This window comes from Nilaparvata lugens, chromosome 5 (genome assembly GCF_014356525.2).
Source record: "Nilaparvata lugens isolate BPH chromosome 5, ASM1435652v1, whole genome shotgun sequence".
NCBI classification, from domain to species: domain Eukaryota; kingdom Metazoa; phylum Arthropoda; class Insecta; order Hemiptera; family Delphacidae; genus Nilaparvata; species Nilaparvata lugens.
In genome coordinates this window covers 67,865,479-67,880,179 of record NC_052508.1, presented here as the reverse complement: position 1 = coordinate 67,880,179, position 14,701 = coordinate 67,865,479, and the positions used below count along the sequence as shown (strand labels likewise).

General features: G+C 32.5%; 1 protein-coding gene across 1 annotated transcript in view; it reads right to left on the bottom strand.

Moving 5' to 3' along the window:
* Positions 1–14,701, bottom strand: part of LOC111047863 (protein dachsous-like) — a gene marked incomplete in the record, with an annotated part of 507,664 nt that overhangs the window by 11,323 nt on the left and 481,640 nt on the right. The window contains 4 exon segments of the mRNA XM_039429132.1: positions 629–914; positions 3,245–3,571; positions 6,306–6,467; positions 8,136–8,493. Of these exon segments, the coding sequence (XP_039285066.1) occupies positions 629–914; positions 3,245–3,571; positions 6,306–6,467; positions 8,136–8,493 (1,133 nt within the window).

The window sequence follows — 14,701 nt, the reverse complement described above, 5'->3', positions numbered from 1 at the left end:
ACAGATGTCTGGCCGTGTCTTTTTCTATAAGGTAGGTTTCAATATTTTTTATGATATTTTATATTTTATATTTTATATTTTATATTTTATATTTTTTATCACATTTGAAAAACAAATTTAATAGGTGATAGAAAATAAAATAAAAAATGATTAAATGAACTAAATAATGCTGAAGAAATCATAATATTCTTGATTGACAAAATTAATTTAGAAATATTTTTATCAGATGGAAAGATTATCACGGAACTGGATAAATTATTATCATATGGGATACAAATTCAAACGTGAACTGAGTTTATTAACATAAGTGAGTTTTTGATCTTGGAGAAAACAAATAACAGTTTTTAAGGATAAATTCAACTGTGAATTGTGATTCAACTGAACTAGAACAGGTGACATTAGATACTTGTGGATGACATAACTGCGTGAGGTCTACTGTTCACAGAACTTCTAGTATTAGATTTTAGTGACGATATTCAACTGCATGATGTTTCGTTTTGCTGTGTTCAATAAAGAAAATATTCTTTTATATTATATTATATTCTATTATATTATATTATATTATATTATATTATATTATATTCTATTATTTTCTATTATATTGTATTATATTCGATTCTATTCTCACCTTCACTAATACTGATGACACTGTGCGGCGGAAACGTGGGCTGGTTGTCGTTGACGTCAACGATATTGATGCGAATCGTCGATGTTCCAGTCATCTGCGGGATTCCCTCATCGGTTGCGATCACCGTCAGTCGATAGGTGTCTCTGATCTCTCTGTCTAGCACAATGTTGGTCTTCACGAGACCCGAAAATGGCGGCTCAATCACGAAGGCGTTGTCATGGTTACCGTCGACTATGTGGTATAACAGTCTAGAGTTTTGTCCTTGGTCCATGTCGGTGGCTGATACCTGCACCAAAAATTTCAATTATTAAATTTTAAAAATCATGATTAAGGGAATAATAATTATTACTTAATTAAAATTAAATTTCAATTAGTTTATTCATAATTATATCATTTTAATATTTATACTATTATCATTATTTTTAGAATCATATAATTGAAGAAAAAATTGAATACATACGAAATCATAGATGGTGACATGATCCTATCGAGATATTCAATTTACTGTTGTGTCAATTATTATTATCAGTTCCTTCCACCTTAATAAAAAAGCATTTAAGCTTTTTTTCGAAAGTTTATAAAAGAGTTTTGAGGTACTATGAAATTATTTCATTAGTAATTCACAATTCAAGAGGCCTATTGAAATACTTTATTAGAAACAGATCCACTTTATTATTTTCATTATTACACGTTTCAACAAATTGAAAAGCCTTGTTCACGCCTGTGATTCACTCTTGTGAAATTCTAACCTTATCTTGGACTTTGTCACATATAAATTTGAAAGAAAAATAGCACAAGGACTACCTTATTATTTCATCTTTCAATGTTATAACATTTGTGTCATTTGCATTGTAAATAAATAAAATAAATAATAATTCCACAACATCTCTGTGTCTAGTGTAAAATAAAAAGAATATCTTCAATCATATAAGAATGATGAATTCTCGAAAGAAAGAGAATTTTGGATACTGTTTTTTGTGAGATACTAAAACTTTTCATATATTAGACTTAATCGTTTACAAACAAATATGATTCAATATTGACTTTCCTCACTATGAAAAGCCAAAAATCTATGAATGCTGTAAGAAATTGCAAATTTACGATTTTTTTTGAAAATGATTTTCAATTTTCAATTTTTTTTTTGCTGTTTTTCATGACGAACCATTTCATATTTACTCTATTGTAGCTTGAACATTGTGCTTTAGAGTAAATATCTGGAAAAAACAATAAATTACTATTGGATAAGATATGAGGAATGAATTTCACTCCTTAGGAGTGGTGATAGGAGCTAAAGAAGCTCCTCCTTAGAACTGAAATGCATTCCTCATTTTTCATCCAAACTTAAAGTGAGTGTTTTTCAAATATTTACTTTGGAATACAGTATCCAAAAAAATTATTAATTCAGATACTAGACTAATTTTTTTCCTGAGAGTGATGCCCCCATGAGCTCTAGGCTTGTGCGTGGGTGATAAGGTGAATGGTAATGAGAGATGAATGAACCTATAGTTTTAGGTGGGTTCCGAATCACTGGGAAGCGATTTAGCAACTCACGAATGGTGATTCTGCAACATGTTAAGAGGAGTTGGCTCAAGTTACCCTTCTAACGCGCTCATGATTCTCAAATCTATATATATAAAAGCGAAATGGCACTCACTCACTGACTGACTGACTGACTGACTGACTGACTCACTCACTCACTCACTCGCATAACTAAAAATCTACCGGACCAAAAACGTTCAAATTTGGTAGGTATGTTCAGTTGGCCCTTTAGAGGCGCACTAAGAAATCTTTTGGCAATATTTTAACTCTAAGGGTTGTTTTTAAGGGTTTAAAGTTCGTCTTTTAGCATGTATATTTTTCTTCTCCCAATCTCTTAATTACAAATGAAATTTCCATATCATATCTTACTATAGAACTATAATCTAGATAGAGTACCTCTTCGAAACAGTTGTTAACTGACAACTAAATTAATAATTTTGTCAGGTTGGCATTAAGTTGAGTTGACTTTGTTAGGTTGGCACCAAGTTGAAGATTTAAATGCATTTATCGCGGAAAAATAATTGATTGGGCGCTGCTACTTCAATCCTGGGAATATTATATTACTAGCCGTCAGGCTCGCTTCGCTTGCCATATCCGTTTAGCCAGACGTTTAGTCTGAACCCCCAACTGGATTGTCCTAACATATGATAAAAATGCTCAAATGAAAAATGCAGGCGAGAGAAGCGAGCCTGCTGATCTCATTCTTGGACGATCCAGTCGGGGGTCCAGGGTGCGGAGCCCCCTGGCTAGACGGATATGGCGAGCGAATCGAGCCTGACGGCTAGTCATTATATATAGCTGCATAAAGACTTGTGCGCTACGAACACACACATTTCACTCTTCAACAGCTGATTATATCTGTATTTGTACAGAAACTGTAAGGTACAGATCTAACAAGCGTAGCATCAGCTGATCAAGAAGTCTTTACGCGCCATGAGCGATAGCTTATCAGCGCGACCACTGAGTCACATAGCTCCCTATGTTTTTCTTGTGTTTTTCATATAATATATTATTTATTATTGTGGAAGAAAGAAGGTTTTTGATATGATTTAATGTTTGAATTCGAATTCGACTGACCTGAATGACAAAAGTGCCCTTATTGTTTCCTTCCCAGACGGCAGCGGTGTACTCCAGCTGGGTGAACCTCGGCACATTATCGTTCTGGTCGGTGAGATGAACGACCACCTCGCAGTAGCCAAAGAGGGGCACGCCCCCTGCGCCCCCCTCGGCCCGTGCCACCACCACCATCTTCATGATGGGATTAGTCTCAAAGTCCAGGTTTCGTTCATCGCGCACTTCAATCACACCTGTGCTGGAGTTGATATCAAACAACATGTCATCGTTGCCCGAACCGAAGCTGTACTGCACTCTCTGTCGTCGTCCGTCGCTACGAACCGCCGAAACCTGCACAAAAATCGAGGAATTTTAGAGATTTTAGATGTAATGATCAATTTAATACAATAATATCGGGGCACCGAGCTTCACTAGATATTTTTTTTTCATTGATAAACAGAACACAATTCTCTAAAATTATCGTGCTTATATTTTACAGCTGGCAATACAGCTTATGTATTTCGGGGATGCGATATTTTGATTTTCCACAGAATCACACACTCACTCACTTTTTTACTATCCACAGTCGACGAAAGTCTCAGCTGTTTCAGCCAAGGATGAATTATCCTTTTAATGTCGTTCAGCGAGTTTTCCCAAGGATGAGACCTAGTGCGATCGAATTTTTATATCATAAACATACTATGTTCCAAATTTCGTAAAAATCGTTAGAGCCGTTTTCGAGATCCGTTGGACATAAATTACCATAAATATAAATAATCAAAAATAAAAAAATATAAATAAGTAAATATAAAAATATATACAGAAATTACTCGCTCAATATAATAGGATAATTGATAATTATTTAACAGAGACCCAACTTTAATGATGTAGAAAATTAATCAAGCGAATCATCTGCACAGAATAACAGAAAATATTATAGGTTTTACATCAAATTATCAATGTAATACAGTAGAATAAACCTAATTAATAGCTACTAGTAGTTATGTGAACAGTAGACCTTACGCAGTATTCTCATCCACAAGTACCTGATTGAAACTATAGACCTAATGGAAATACAGCAATAGACTGGCTTCTCCACACATCGGTGTAATCACTTGTCAGCTGATTAATGATGAATAATTCTATAGTCTGATTTTACTCTAATATTGGCGTATGAAGGAGGCTCCTTTTTCCTTTTATATTATCCTTGAAATGCAAAATTTTTCAAAAACCTTGTATATACGTAGATGCGCAATTTAAAAAGGAACATACCTGTCAAATTTCATGAAAATCTATTACCGCGTTTCGCCGTAAATGCGCAACATATAAACATTTAAACATTAAGAGAAATGCCAAACCGTCGACTTGAATCTTGGACCTCACTTCGCTCAGTCAATTAAACATAAATTCAAATTTTATGCTGTCTATTACCCCAAAGAATTAAATGAATATCTCTTATTTCTTACATCATTACAAAATTACATTGTTTGTTCTTCATCCCAAAAATGAATAGATCCTATTATAATTATTAAGCGAGCAATTTCTGTATTTTTATATCTGATTATTTATATTTATATCTGGTTATTTTTATGTTCAACGGATCTCGAAGATGGCTCTAACGATTTTCACGAAATTTGGAACATAGTAGGTTTATGATATAAAAATTCGATTGCACTAGGTCTCATCCTTGGGAAAACTCGCTGAACGATATTAAAAGGATAATTCATCCTTGGCTGAAACAGCTGAGACTTTCGTCGTCTGTGGATAGTAAAAAGTGAGCGAGTGATTCTGTGGAAAATCAAAATATCGCATCCCCGAAATTCATAAGCTGACGTATAGCCAGCTGTGAAATAAAAACACGATCATTTTAGATAATTGTGTTCTATTTATCAATAAATAAAAATAACGAGCGAAGCTCGGTGCCCCGATATCAACTATTGAACATAGAACCAAATTTTATGCTGTCTATTACCCCAAAGAATTAATTGAATATCTCTTATTTCTTTCCAACTGCAAAATATAATTTTTTTACACATTTTTTGTCTGAGTATGCTCCATGTTGTTCCCTTTTAATCATTGCAAAATTACATGGTTTGTTCTTCATCCCAAAAATAAATTCCCGTTATATCAAGTGAGCAATTTCTGTATTTTTATATCTAGTTATTCATGTTCAACGGATCTCGAAAACGGCTCTAACGATTTCCACGAAATTTGGAACATAGTAGGTTCATGATATAAAAATTCGATTGCACTAGGTCTCATCCTTGGGAAAACTCGCTGAATGACATTAAAAGGATAATTCATCCTTGGCTGAAACAGCTGAGACTTTCGTCGTCTGTGGATAGTAAAAAGTGAGCGAGTGATTCTGTGGAAAATCAAAATATCGCATCCCCGAAATTCATAAGCTGACGTATAGCCAGCTGTGAAATAAAAACACGATCATTTTAGATAATTGTGTTCTATTTATAAATAAATAAAAATAACGAGCGAAGCTCGGTGCCCCGATATCAACTATTGAACATAGAACCAAATTTTATGCTGTCAATTAAATGAATATCTCTTATTCCTTTCCATCTGCAAAATATATTTTTTTACACATTTTTTGTCTGAGCATGCTCCCTGTTGTTCCCTTTCAATTATTACAAAATTACATGGTTTGTTCTTCATCCCAAAAATGAATAAATGATGAATAGCAGAGTCTTTTAAACAACGATATTGGGAAGATCTCTTTCTCTCACTTTCTACTTGCATATTTGTTATGTTTCTAAACAAATTGATCTGAAATAAGCTGGGTCCATCAGATAAAATAATTGCTTTAAGAACCAAGCTTTTTCATCCGTCCATTCCACAATCACAAACCATAGAATGATTATGAGTCATCATCATATCTGTAAGAAGAAAAGAAAGATATCAATATCTTAAACAAAAATGGATTTGAAAAAGCTTGTTCCATCAGATTAAATAAAATTGCTCTAGCAACCGGGCTTTTTCATTCGTCCATTCGACAATCACAAACCATAGATTGATGGTGAGTCATCATCATATCTGTGAGTAGAAAAGAATGATATAGTTTTGGGAGCATTACCTGTAGCACTTCCTTGCCGGCAGGTGAATTCTCCGGAATATGAATGGAATAGGAAGCATTCTGGAACCTGAGTGCGGGTGATGAGTCAGGCCACTCCCCCACACGAATCTCCACCAATCCGGTGGCACTTTGTGGTGGGTTTCCTTTGTCCGTCGCCAACACCTTAATCACAAACGAAATACAATCAACATACAAAAACAATACAATCAAAATACAAATATCAAACACAAATACAAAAATAATAGGTAGTTCCATATCTTCTTAAAATGTATGAATTCAGGGCTACTTTCTTGTATTTATAAAATAGAATTATAGTTCCCTTTGAAATTGATAAAATAATAGATTAAGAATAGACAAATTATAACAACTAGTTTCATTGAACACTGTGAACGATGGTGTGAACACTGATACTGAAACAAGTTGTTATAATTTGTCTATTCTTAATCTATTATTTCATTAATTTCAAGGGGTACTATAACTCTACTTTATAAATAAATAAAAGATAATAGACTTAATGGTGCAGTGGGTGTGTTGAAAAGAATGAAAGGAGGAAAATCGTCTATTGTGAGGTCCACGTTGTAATGGCAGTGGATAGAGAACATCGTTGCCGATTCTTTGCCTTGCCACTGCCTTCTACAGAAGATAGCTTATACCAGTATATCTGATGTAATATAAATTGTTCAAAATTATAAATGACTTGTTCTAAAATGACTTATGATGCATGACAGCTCGGACTCACTGTGCTGGTATAATTAAACGACTTCCCCAGCAAATCAAATAATATAAATATAAATAAAATTATAAAACTGGGTACCCTTTTAAATTATTTCGTCACGACATGTTTCGGCTACTAATGACATTTTCAAAGGGTGCTCAGATTTATATTCTTATTTATATCAAAAGTATCCCTAAAGAAAAAAAGATAATTCAACACAGCTTCATAGACCAATTACAATCATTTAGCGGCAGCATTTTATGAAGATTGTTTTTGTAGGTTGATCTGTCTACTGGTATGAGAAATGCCTCAACCTTCATGACAAATATGTTGGAGATTAATCATAAATGTAAGTAACTTTTGGTGAAAAATAATTCTTTCTATAAAAATAGTATGAAAACACTAACTTCACTTATATGAGCTACTTTTGTACAAATTAATAAAAGCAATATAAAAACTAGTAGTACCCTTTATTATTATTTTTTATTGAATGAAAAAGACTAAGAAATTGTCAAAAAACCACTGATTTATTGACAATTATGACATATTATTTTTTATATTGTTTTTATCAAATGATATGAATTTTAATTATTACTCCTCCATCCACCTTCTTCTAACACTCATCCTGAGCCATATCTCTCTCCTCTCACTTCTCGAACTTCTTCTGCTCTCCTAGTTTCTATTATTTTCATCAAATCTATTATCTCAATTGAATACAAAAATTATAAAAATGATTAAATAAATATATAATGTTTACGCGAAACCTATGTCTAATGACAATATTCGTGACAAGAATATTTATTTAATCGGAGGTTCAATAAAATGACCCTAGTATTACACTTATTTCTGATTATGATATGTGATTTGTTAGCAATGGTTTATTTTTTTCAATTCAATCTTTTTTTTCCCATTTCACCAAAACACAGAAAACAGTACAAAGATGTGACAATAAAAAAAAAACAATAATTATAATTCTAAATATCTATATAAACTATCTGTAAAATACGGCTGGAGGTGAAGAATTACTAGCATAAATGAAACACTTGTTCGCCAGTAGGAGTAGAATAGGTAAGTCCTATTATTGAGTATTTAGTAGAAAGTGAGAGGACACTTACCTCGAGATGAAACATCTTCCCCGACTCCATAGCTAGACTGGCAGCAGCCGTGACGACCCCGCTGTTCGGATCGATACGGAACTTGTTCGCGGGCGGCTCGTTGATGAGACTGAACACAATGTCGGCATTCGTTCCCTGGTCGTTGTCGCTTGCGGTCACCCGCAACAGGTCGTGGCCCGGCTGCGTGTAAGCGGCCACGTCGGCCGTGAACGGGTAGCGCGTGAACATAGGCTTGTTGTCGTTCACGTCGCCGATCATGATCTGCACGGGAACCTTCTGCGAACGTGCGTCGTAACGACCTCCGTCCGTCGCCACCACTAGGAACTCGTATATGCTCTGTCGTTCGCGGTCGAACGTTCTGTAACCAACATACAATATTCAGTTTATTAAACTATCAATATACTTTCAAATAATAACTTGTAATTTAATGATTATTTTGTTTGTAAAAATATTTCTTGTATTTGGCAATATTTGGCTGTGCTAATAGTGAAGTTAAGTTTCTTTTCTGGCTCAAAATTTTGCAAATTACTCAAAAATTTCCAATTTGTAGAGATTTGAGTGAAATATTTTTGTTTTTAATTAGTTTTTAAATATCAAAATTTAAAATTTCTAGTTTAGTCATTAGTTTTGAAGTAGAAATTGGACTCTTTGAAGTGAAAAGTGGAATTATATCCTCATTCTTTTTTGAAACTTTTATTTGTAAAAATTTGGGAGAAGACAGTTTTGGGCTATGCCTGTTGTCTTCTCCCAATCATATTATATTGTAATTATGATTTGTAATTGTCAATGAAATAAATAAATAATAAATAATAATAATAAATAATAAATAATAATAATAATAATAATAAATAATAAATAATAATAATAAATAATAAATAATAAATAATAATAATAATAATAATAATAAATAAATGAATAAATAAATTAATAAATAATAATAATAATAATAATAATAATAATAAAATAAATTCATTATTCATCAAAAATCAAAATTCAATAAGTTCAATCAAAATTAAATTCAAATAATATTTTAAAATAGAATATTAATAAAATGTTTAAAATAATATTTAATAATTAAAATAAGTTCGACAGTTTTTATTTATTTTCAAATGAAAAGTTCAAACAATTTCAAATCATGGAGAACTTCCTACAACGCAAGTAAACTTCTACTTTCGTTGGCAATATTGAAAAAAATCCAATCAAATTTTATTGTTTAATTACCATAAAAATGTTCCATGCTGCAAATACAATATCAATCACTTTTCAGTAGGCCTACTCAAGTTTCGACATTGCAGTCTGATTTCAATGATTCTTCATTGGTTCATACAATAAGTACATCATTAAAAATGATAGGGAGACAAAAATAAGTACTGTACCTTATGCTATTCCTCACCCAAATTTAGATAAGGTTACACATAGTCCGAAACAGGTCAAGTCTTGTAATTCTCCACTTCACAAAATTTTCAGTTCTTAATTATTTTCACAATGTAGATTTTTAAATTTAGGGAGGCTGTGACCCGCGCTGGGTTGTAATGCCAAATAAGAAGAAGAAGAAGATTTTTAAATTTAGAAGCTTCTAAACCAAACATAGAAGAAATTTTCACATTATTATCTTCAAAATAGAAAAATTCACATATTGAAGGAATTATTTTGAAGGACCAAAATAAAACAAGTTTAATTCTAATGATTGAAACCTTAAATGTTTAAAAGCTACTAGCTTATATCGCGAATACGATTGGAAGATGAGATCAGAAATGGGTTATAGAGGATGGACAAGATTTATAGAAGATAGATAGATAGATAGATAAATGACTTTTATTTACACTTTACAATAAAAGTGATGTGGGCGAAATTGAGGCAATAGAAGCCCCCTCTTCCATTTAACCCACGATGATAAGTAACATAGAAATAACAATATACATTACAATTTGAAATTAAATGATAATTAAAAATTATAAGGAAACTACTAAATCAATTTGCTACAAATTGAATAAATCAAGAGGAAAAAAAAAGAGAAAACTAAAAGCAAGAAATCTTAATAGTGAATAAATCTCACTCACACAAAACATTCACACACACACACACACACACACCCACACAATCACACTTACACTCACACCTCTAAAGAACATAGAGTAAAACCGCCTAGTTAAGCCCTCCCTCCCTGATCCACGCCACGACAGCCGCACTGAACCGGCGTTGACTGTCAAGCAGCCTAATATGAGCTGGCAGTGAATTCCATAATCTAATCGCACTAACATGGAATGACTTATTATATAGCTCAGTTCTGTGAATTGGAACGGACAATGAGCAAGCTCCATGACGCGTCCCACCCCTGCCAACATCACCCATGAAGCGAACCCTGCTGCCAAGTAATTGGGAGACCGAGATTTCAAGAGTTTGAAGAGGAACATGAGTGCATGGAGACTCCTGTATTCGTGCAGTCTTAAAAGTTTGAGCTGTCCAAAGTATTGAGTAATATGTTCGTCACGTCGTAAACCAAAGATGAAGCGCACACAGTAATTCTGAGCGCGCTGCAATCTCTGAGTAAGTTGAACAGTCATGTCCATAGTCACTAAGTCACAGTAGAAAAAAAGGGGAATATCAATGTTTTAACTAACATGATTTTAGTAGGAAAAGGTAAAAGGTGTCCAATCCTTTTCAAAGAGTTAATCCCAGCTACAACTTTGTTACTGGTCGAGTTTACATGGTCTGTCCAGTCGAGAGTATTTGTAAAAGTCAAACCAAGATTCTTCACCCTGGTGCTGTAGTCAAGTTGAACATTGTTTATTCTTATGCGGGGTAAGTCATTAAGGCTTAGTCTAGTCAAGAGTCTTGAGTGACCTACAACCATGACCTGCGATTTGCTCTCATTAATTTTTAAACCATTATTCTCCGTCCAGGTGATCACACGGGCAAGGTCATGGTTCATAGAGATGCTTGGAGGAGTGCTGTGGAGGAGGCCAAGCCTACAGTGGAATTTTCTTCTTCAATCAGTTTGTGAAACTTCTTCAATCAGTGTTGAAGATGGACAGACAAAGATAAAAATCCGAAAGCGCACCACATGTGATTACTAGTTTTATTAACTAATATTCAAAAATTATACTGTAGTGTCGGAAATAGTTCAAAACTGATTCTATTTTTATTTATACTGGATGAGAAGTATGCTATGAATCAATACAGAATCAAGATAAAGAGTCGTTTTTTCTGAAATGAAAGCGGAGAGTGTGTGTGATAGTGTGTTTGTGTGTGTGTGTGTGTGTGTGTGTGTGTGTTTGTGTGTGTGGATGAGTCAAAGTCGAAGCATAGAAATATTCAAATGTATTCAAGAATGAGAACAAGTACTTGTGTTCTGAGCTGAGGTAGGATGTTTAATGTCAGCACATTGCGTACAGTGGCTCAAAGGCCCGCCTTGGGTTTCTAGACAAGAAAGCCACCCTCTTTCATTCTCTCTCCATCTTTATAAAACCCTCTCCCATTCTGTCCATCCATCTCTTTCTATCCCTTCATTTATTTTTATTCGAGTCGTGGAAAAACAGCGGCATTCTCTTGTGGAGCACGATATCTATTATTTTCAATTGTGGGGAATGTTCGAGGGAAAAAATGGTGGGAAAGAGCAAGGTGATAGGGCGGGTGTTTTCTGTCTTTATTCCGTTTGACACGACGTGTCAAGTTTCATTTGCGTTCCAGTTTCGAAGAATAGCGGATAATGTGTCTGATGAGGGACGTTTTTTTGGAATGGAAAAAGGTGGAACCAAATAGACTTCGGCCTAGCAGCAAATTCACTGGAATATGGGACATGTAGAAACGCATAAAATGAAATAGAAGAGATGAAAAAGATAAATTAAAGTGTTTACATAACCATATTTACAGATGGAAATTACTGAGATATTGCTATTATTCAAATGCTAATGAATTAATTATTATTATTAAACGAAAATCCAAATTAAATGCTGTAATTCACCCCGAAGACTTCTGCTACTGCAAATATTGACAACAGGGTAAACAGCTAGATGTAAATTCGATGAGCGCTACTATATTCCCGGGCTGACAAATAATTTTTGAATAGTAGCGCTCATCGAATTTCCATCTAGCTGTTTACCTGTTGTCAATATTTGCAGTAGCATTAGTCTTCGGGGTGAATTACAGCATTTAATTTGGATTTTCGTTTAATGATAATAATTAACCATATTTTGACTATTATTATCAAAATTAGAGAGAAACAGTTTTGTGTTTATCCTGTTGATTCTCTCCCAATCATCAATTTGATATTGTGATTGTGGAAATAAATGAATAAATGAAAATTACTAGAATAAGGATGATTTAGGAAAAACTGTACAATTCAAAACTTTATGGAGACTGAATCTAATATCATTAAATTATTTTCATTAAAGTGATGTACACTTCAATATTATTGAGAGGAATCATAATAGTATCAAAATAGAATCAAAATAGTAAATATTCAAAACATGAATATTTGAAACACATTTTACATGTATTGATTAAAAGTTGCAACAGTGAATTTCCTGTTAAATGAATTTAAAATCTTAAAGACCTGAAGATCCTTTGAATCATAGATTAATCTTGAAATATTAAGGATCATATCTTGATTGATAAAGTTTCAAAGTTTCATTTCCTGTTGAATGAATTTAAAATCTTAAAGACCTGAAGATCCTTTGAATCATAGATTAATCTTGAAATATTAAGGATCATGTCTTGATTGATAAAGTTTCAAAGTTTCATTTCCTGTTGAATGAATTTAAAATCTCAAAGACCTGAAGATCCTTTGAATCATAGATTAATCTTGAAATATTAAGGATCATGTCTTGATTGATAAAGTTTCAACTGTAAATTTCCTGTTGAATGAATTAAAAATCTCAAGGACCTCAAGATCCTTAAAAGTTGAATCCTTAATTATAGAAAATATATTCAAATAATTCTTAATTTTTTGAATATTTCTATCAAAATCTTGGATAGGAAAAGTTTTGGGCTTCAAGCATGTTGTTACTTTCCCAATCATTCATAATGAGTTAAGAATGATATTTTATTTATGACTGATTAAATGATTAAATAAATTAATAAAAAATGAAGATCTTATTTCATTTCTCAAGAATATGTAGCGTACATTGAAACTTCAAACTCTGTTGAGGGAAGACAATATGAATATGAATTGTTATTTAACTGATTAATTTATGATATTCAAGTGCTTATATTAAGGAAGATTGGAACTTACATCAAGTAAGTTGAAGAGAAAGATCTTCCGTTTAACTTGTATTTGTAATATGACAAATTTGCATACAAAATTATCATTACCTATAATAAAGGATTGTTACATTCTCTAATAACATGAGAAAAACAATCGATAAAAATGTTAACTATTTGAAATTAAGTGAAGTAAAACATTGTTCAATTCATGTAAAAATTGGTACGGTATCTACTATATTAGTTTGTACCAAATTATCTAAGCATTTAGCCTAACTATCTACACGGTAAAAAATTCTTCAATTACCAATTATATTTCAGATGAGTTGACTACCCTGAAACGATGTTACCATTTCAAATAGCAACTAGGGGAAACATGAATATTTAAAACATATTTTCCGTGTCTTGGTTGAATTTTTCTATCGTGAATTTCCTTTTGGATGAATTAAAAATCTCAAGGACTTGAAGATCCTTAGAAGTTGAATCCTAGATTGATTATCTTAAATCCTATGGATCATGTATTGATTAATTAAGTTTCAATAGTGAATTTCCAGTTGAATGAATTAGAAATCTCAAGGACCTGAAGATCCTAAAAAGTTGAATCCTAGATTAAGGATCTTAAATCTTATGGATCAAGCCTTAATTAATTAACTTTTGTAAATTTCCTGTTGAATTAATTTGAAATCTCAAATACCTGTAGATTCTTTTAATCATAGATCAATCTTGAAATATTAAGGATCATGTCTTGATTGATAAAGTTTCAACTGTAAATTTCCAGTTGAATGAGTTAAAAATCTCAAGGACCTGAAGATCCTAAAAAGTTGAATCCTAGATTAATGATCTTAAATCCTATGGATCATGTTTTGATTTATCAAATTTCAATAGTGAATTTCCAGTTGAATGAATCTAAAATCTCAAAGACCTGAAGATCCTTAAATCATAGATTAATCTTCAAATATTAAGGACCATGTCTTAATTGATACATTTTTAACTGTAAATTTCCTAAAATTAGTAGAGTTTATGGTGATGTTGTGAAATCTCTCCATAATAAGAAAACAAAGATTTTGACAATTGAAATTTGACAATATCTTTGTTTTCTTATTATTGTAAATTTCCTTTTGAATGTATTTGAAATATCAAGGTCATGAATATCCTTGAAAGTTAAATCCTAGATTAATGATCTGAAATCCTATGGATCATGTCTTGATTAATCAAGTTTCAATAGTGAATTTCCAGTAGAATGAATTTAAAATCTCAAAGACCTGAAGATCTTTAAATCATTGATTAATCTTGAAATATTTATTTATTTATACATTGATAGATACAATATCATTCTCAACTATGAATGATTGGGAGAGGAACAA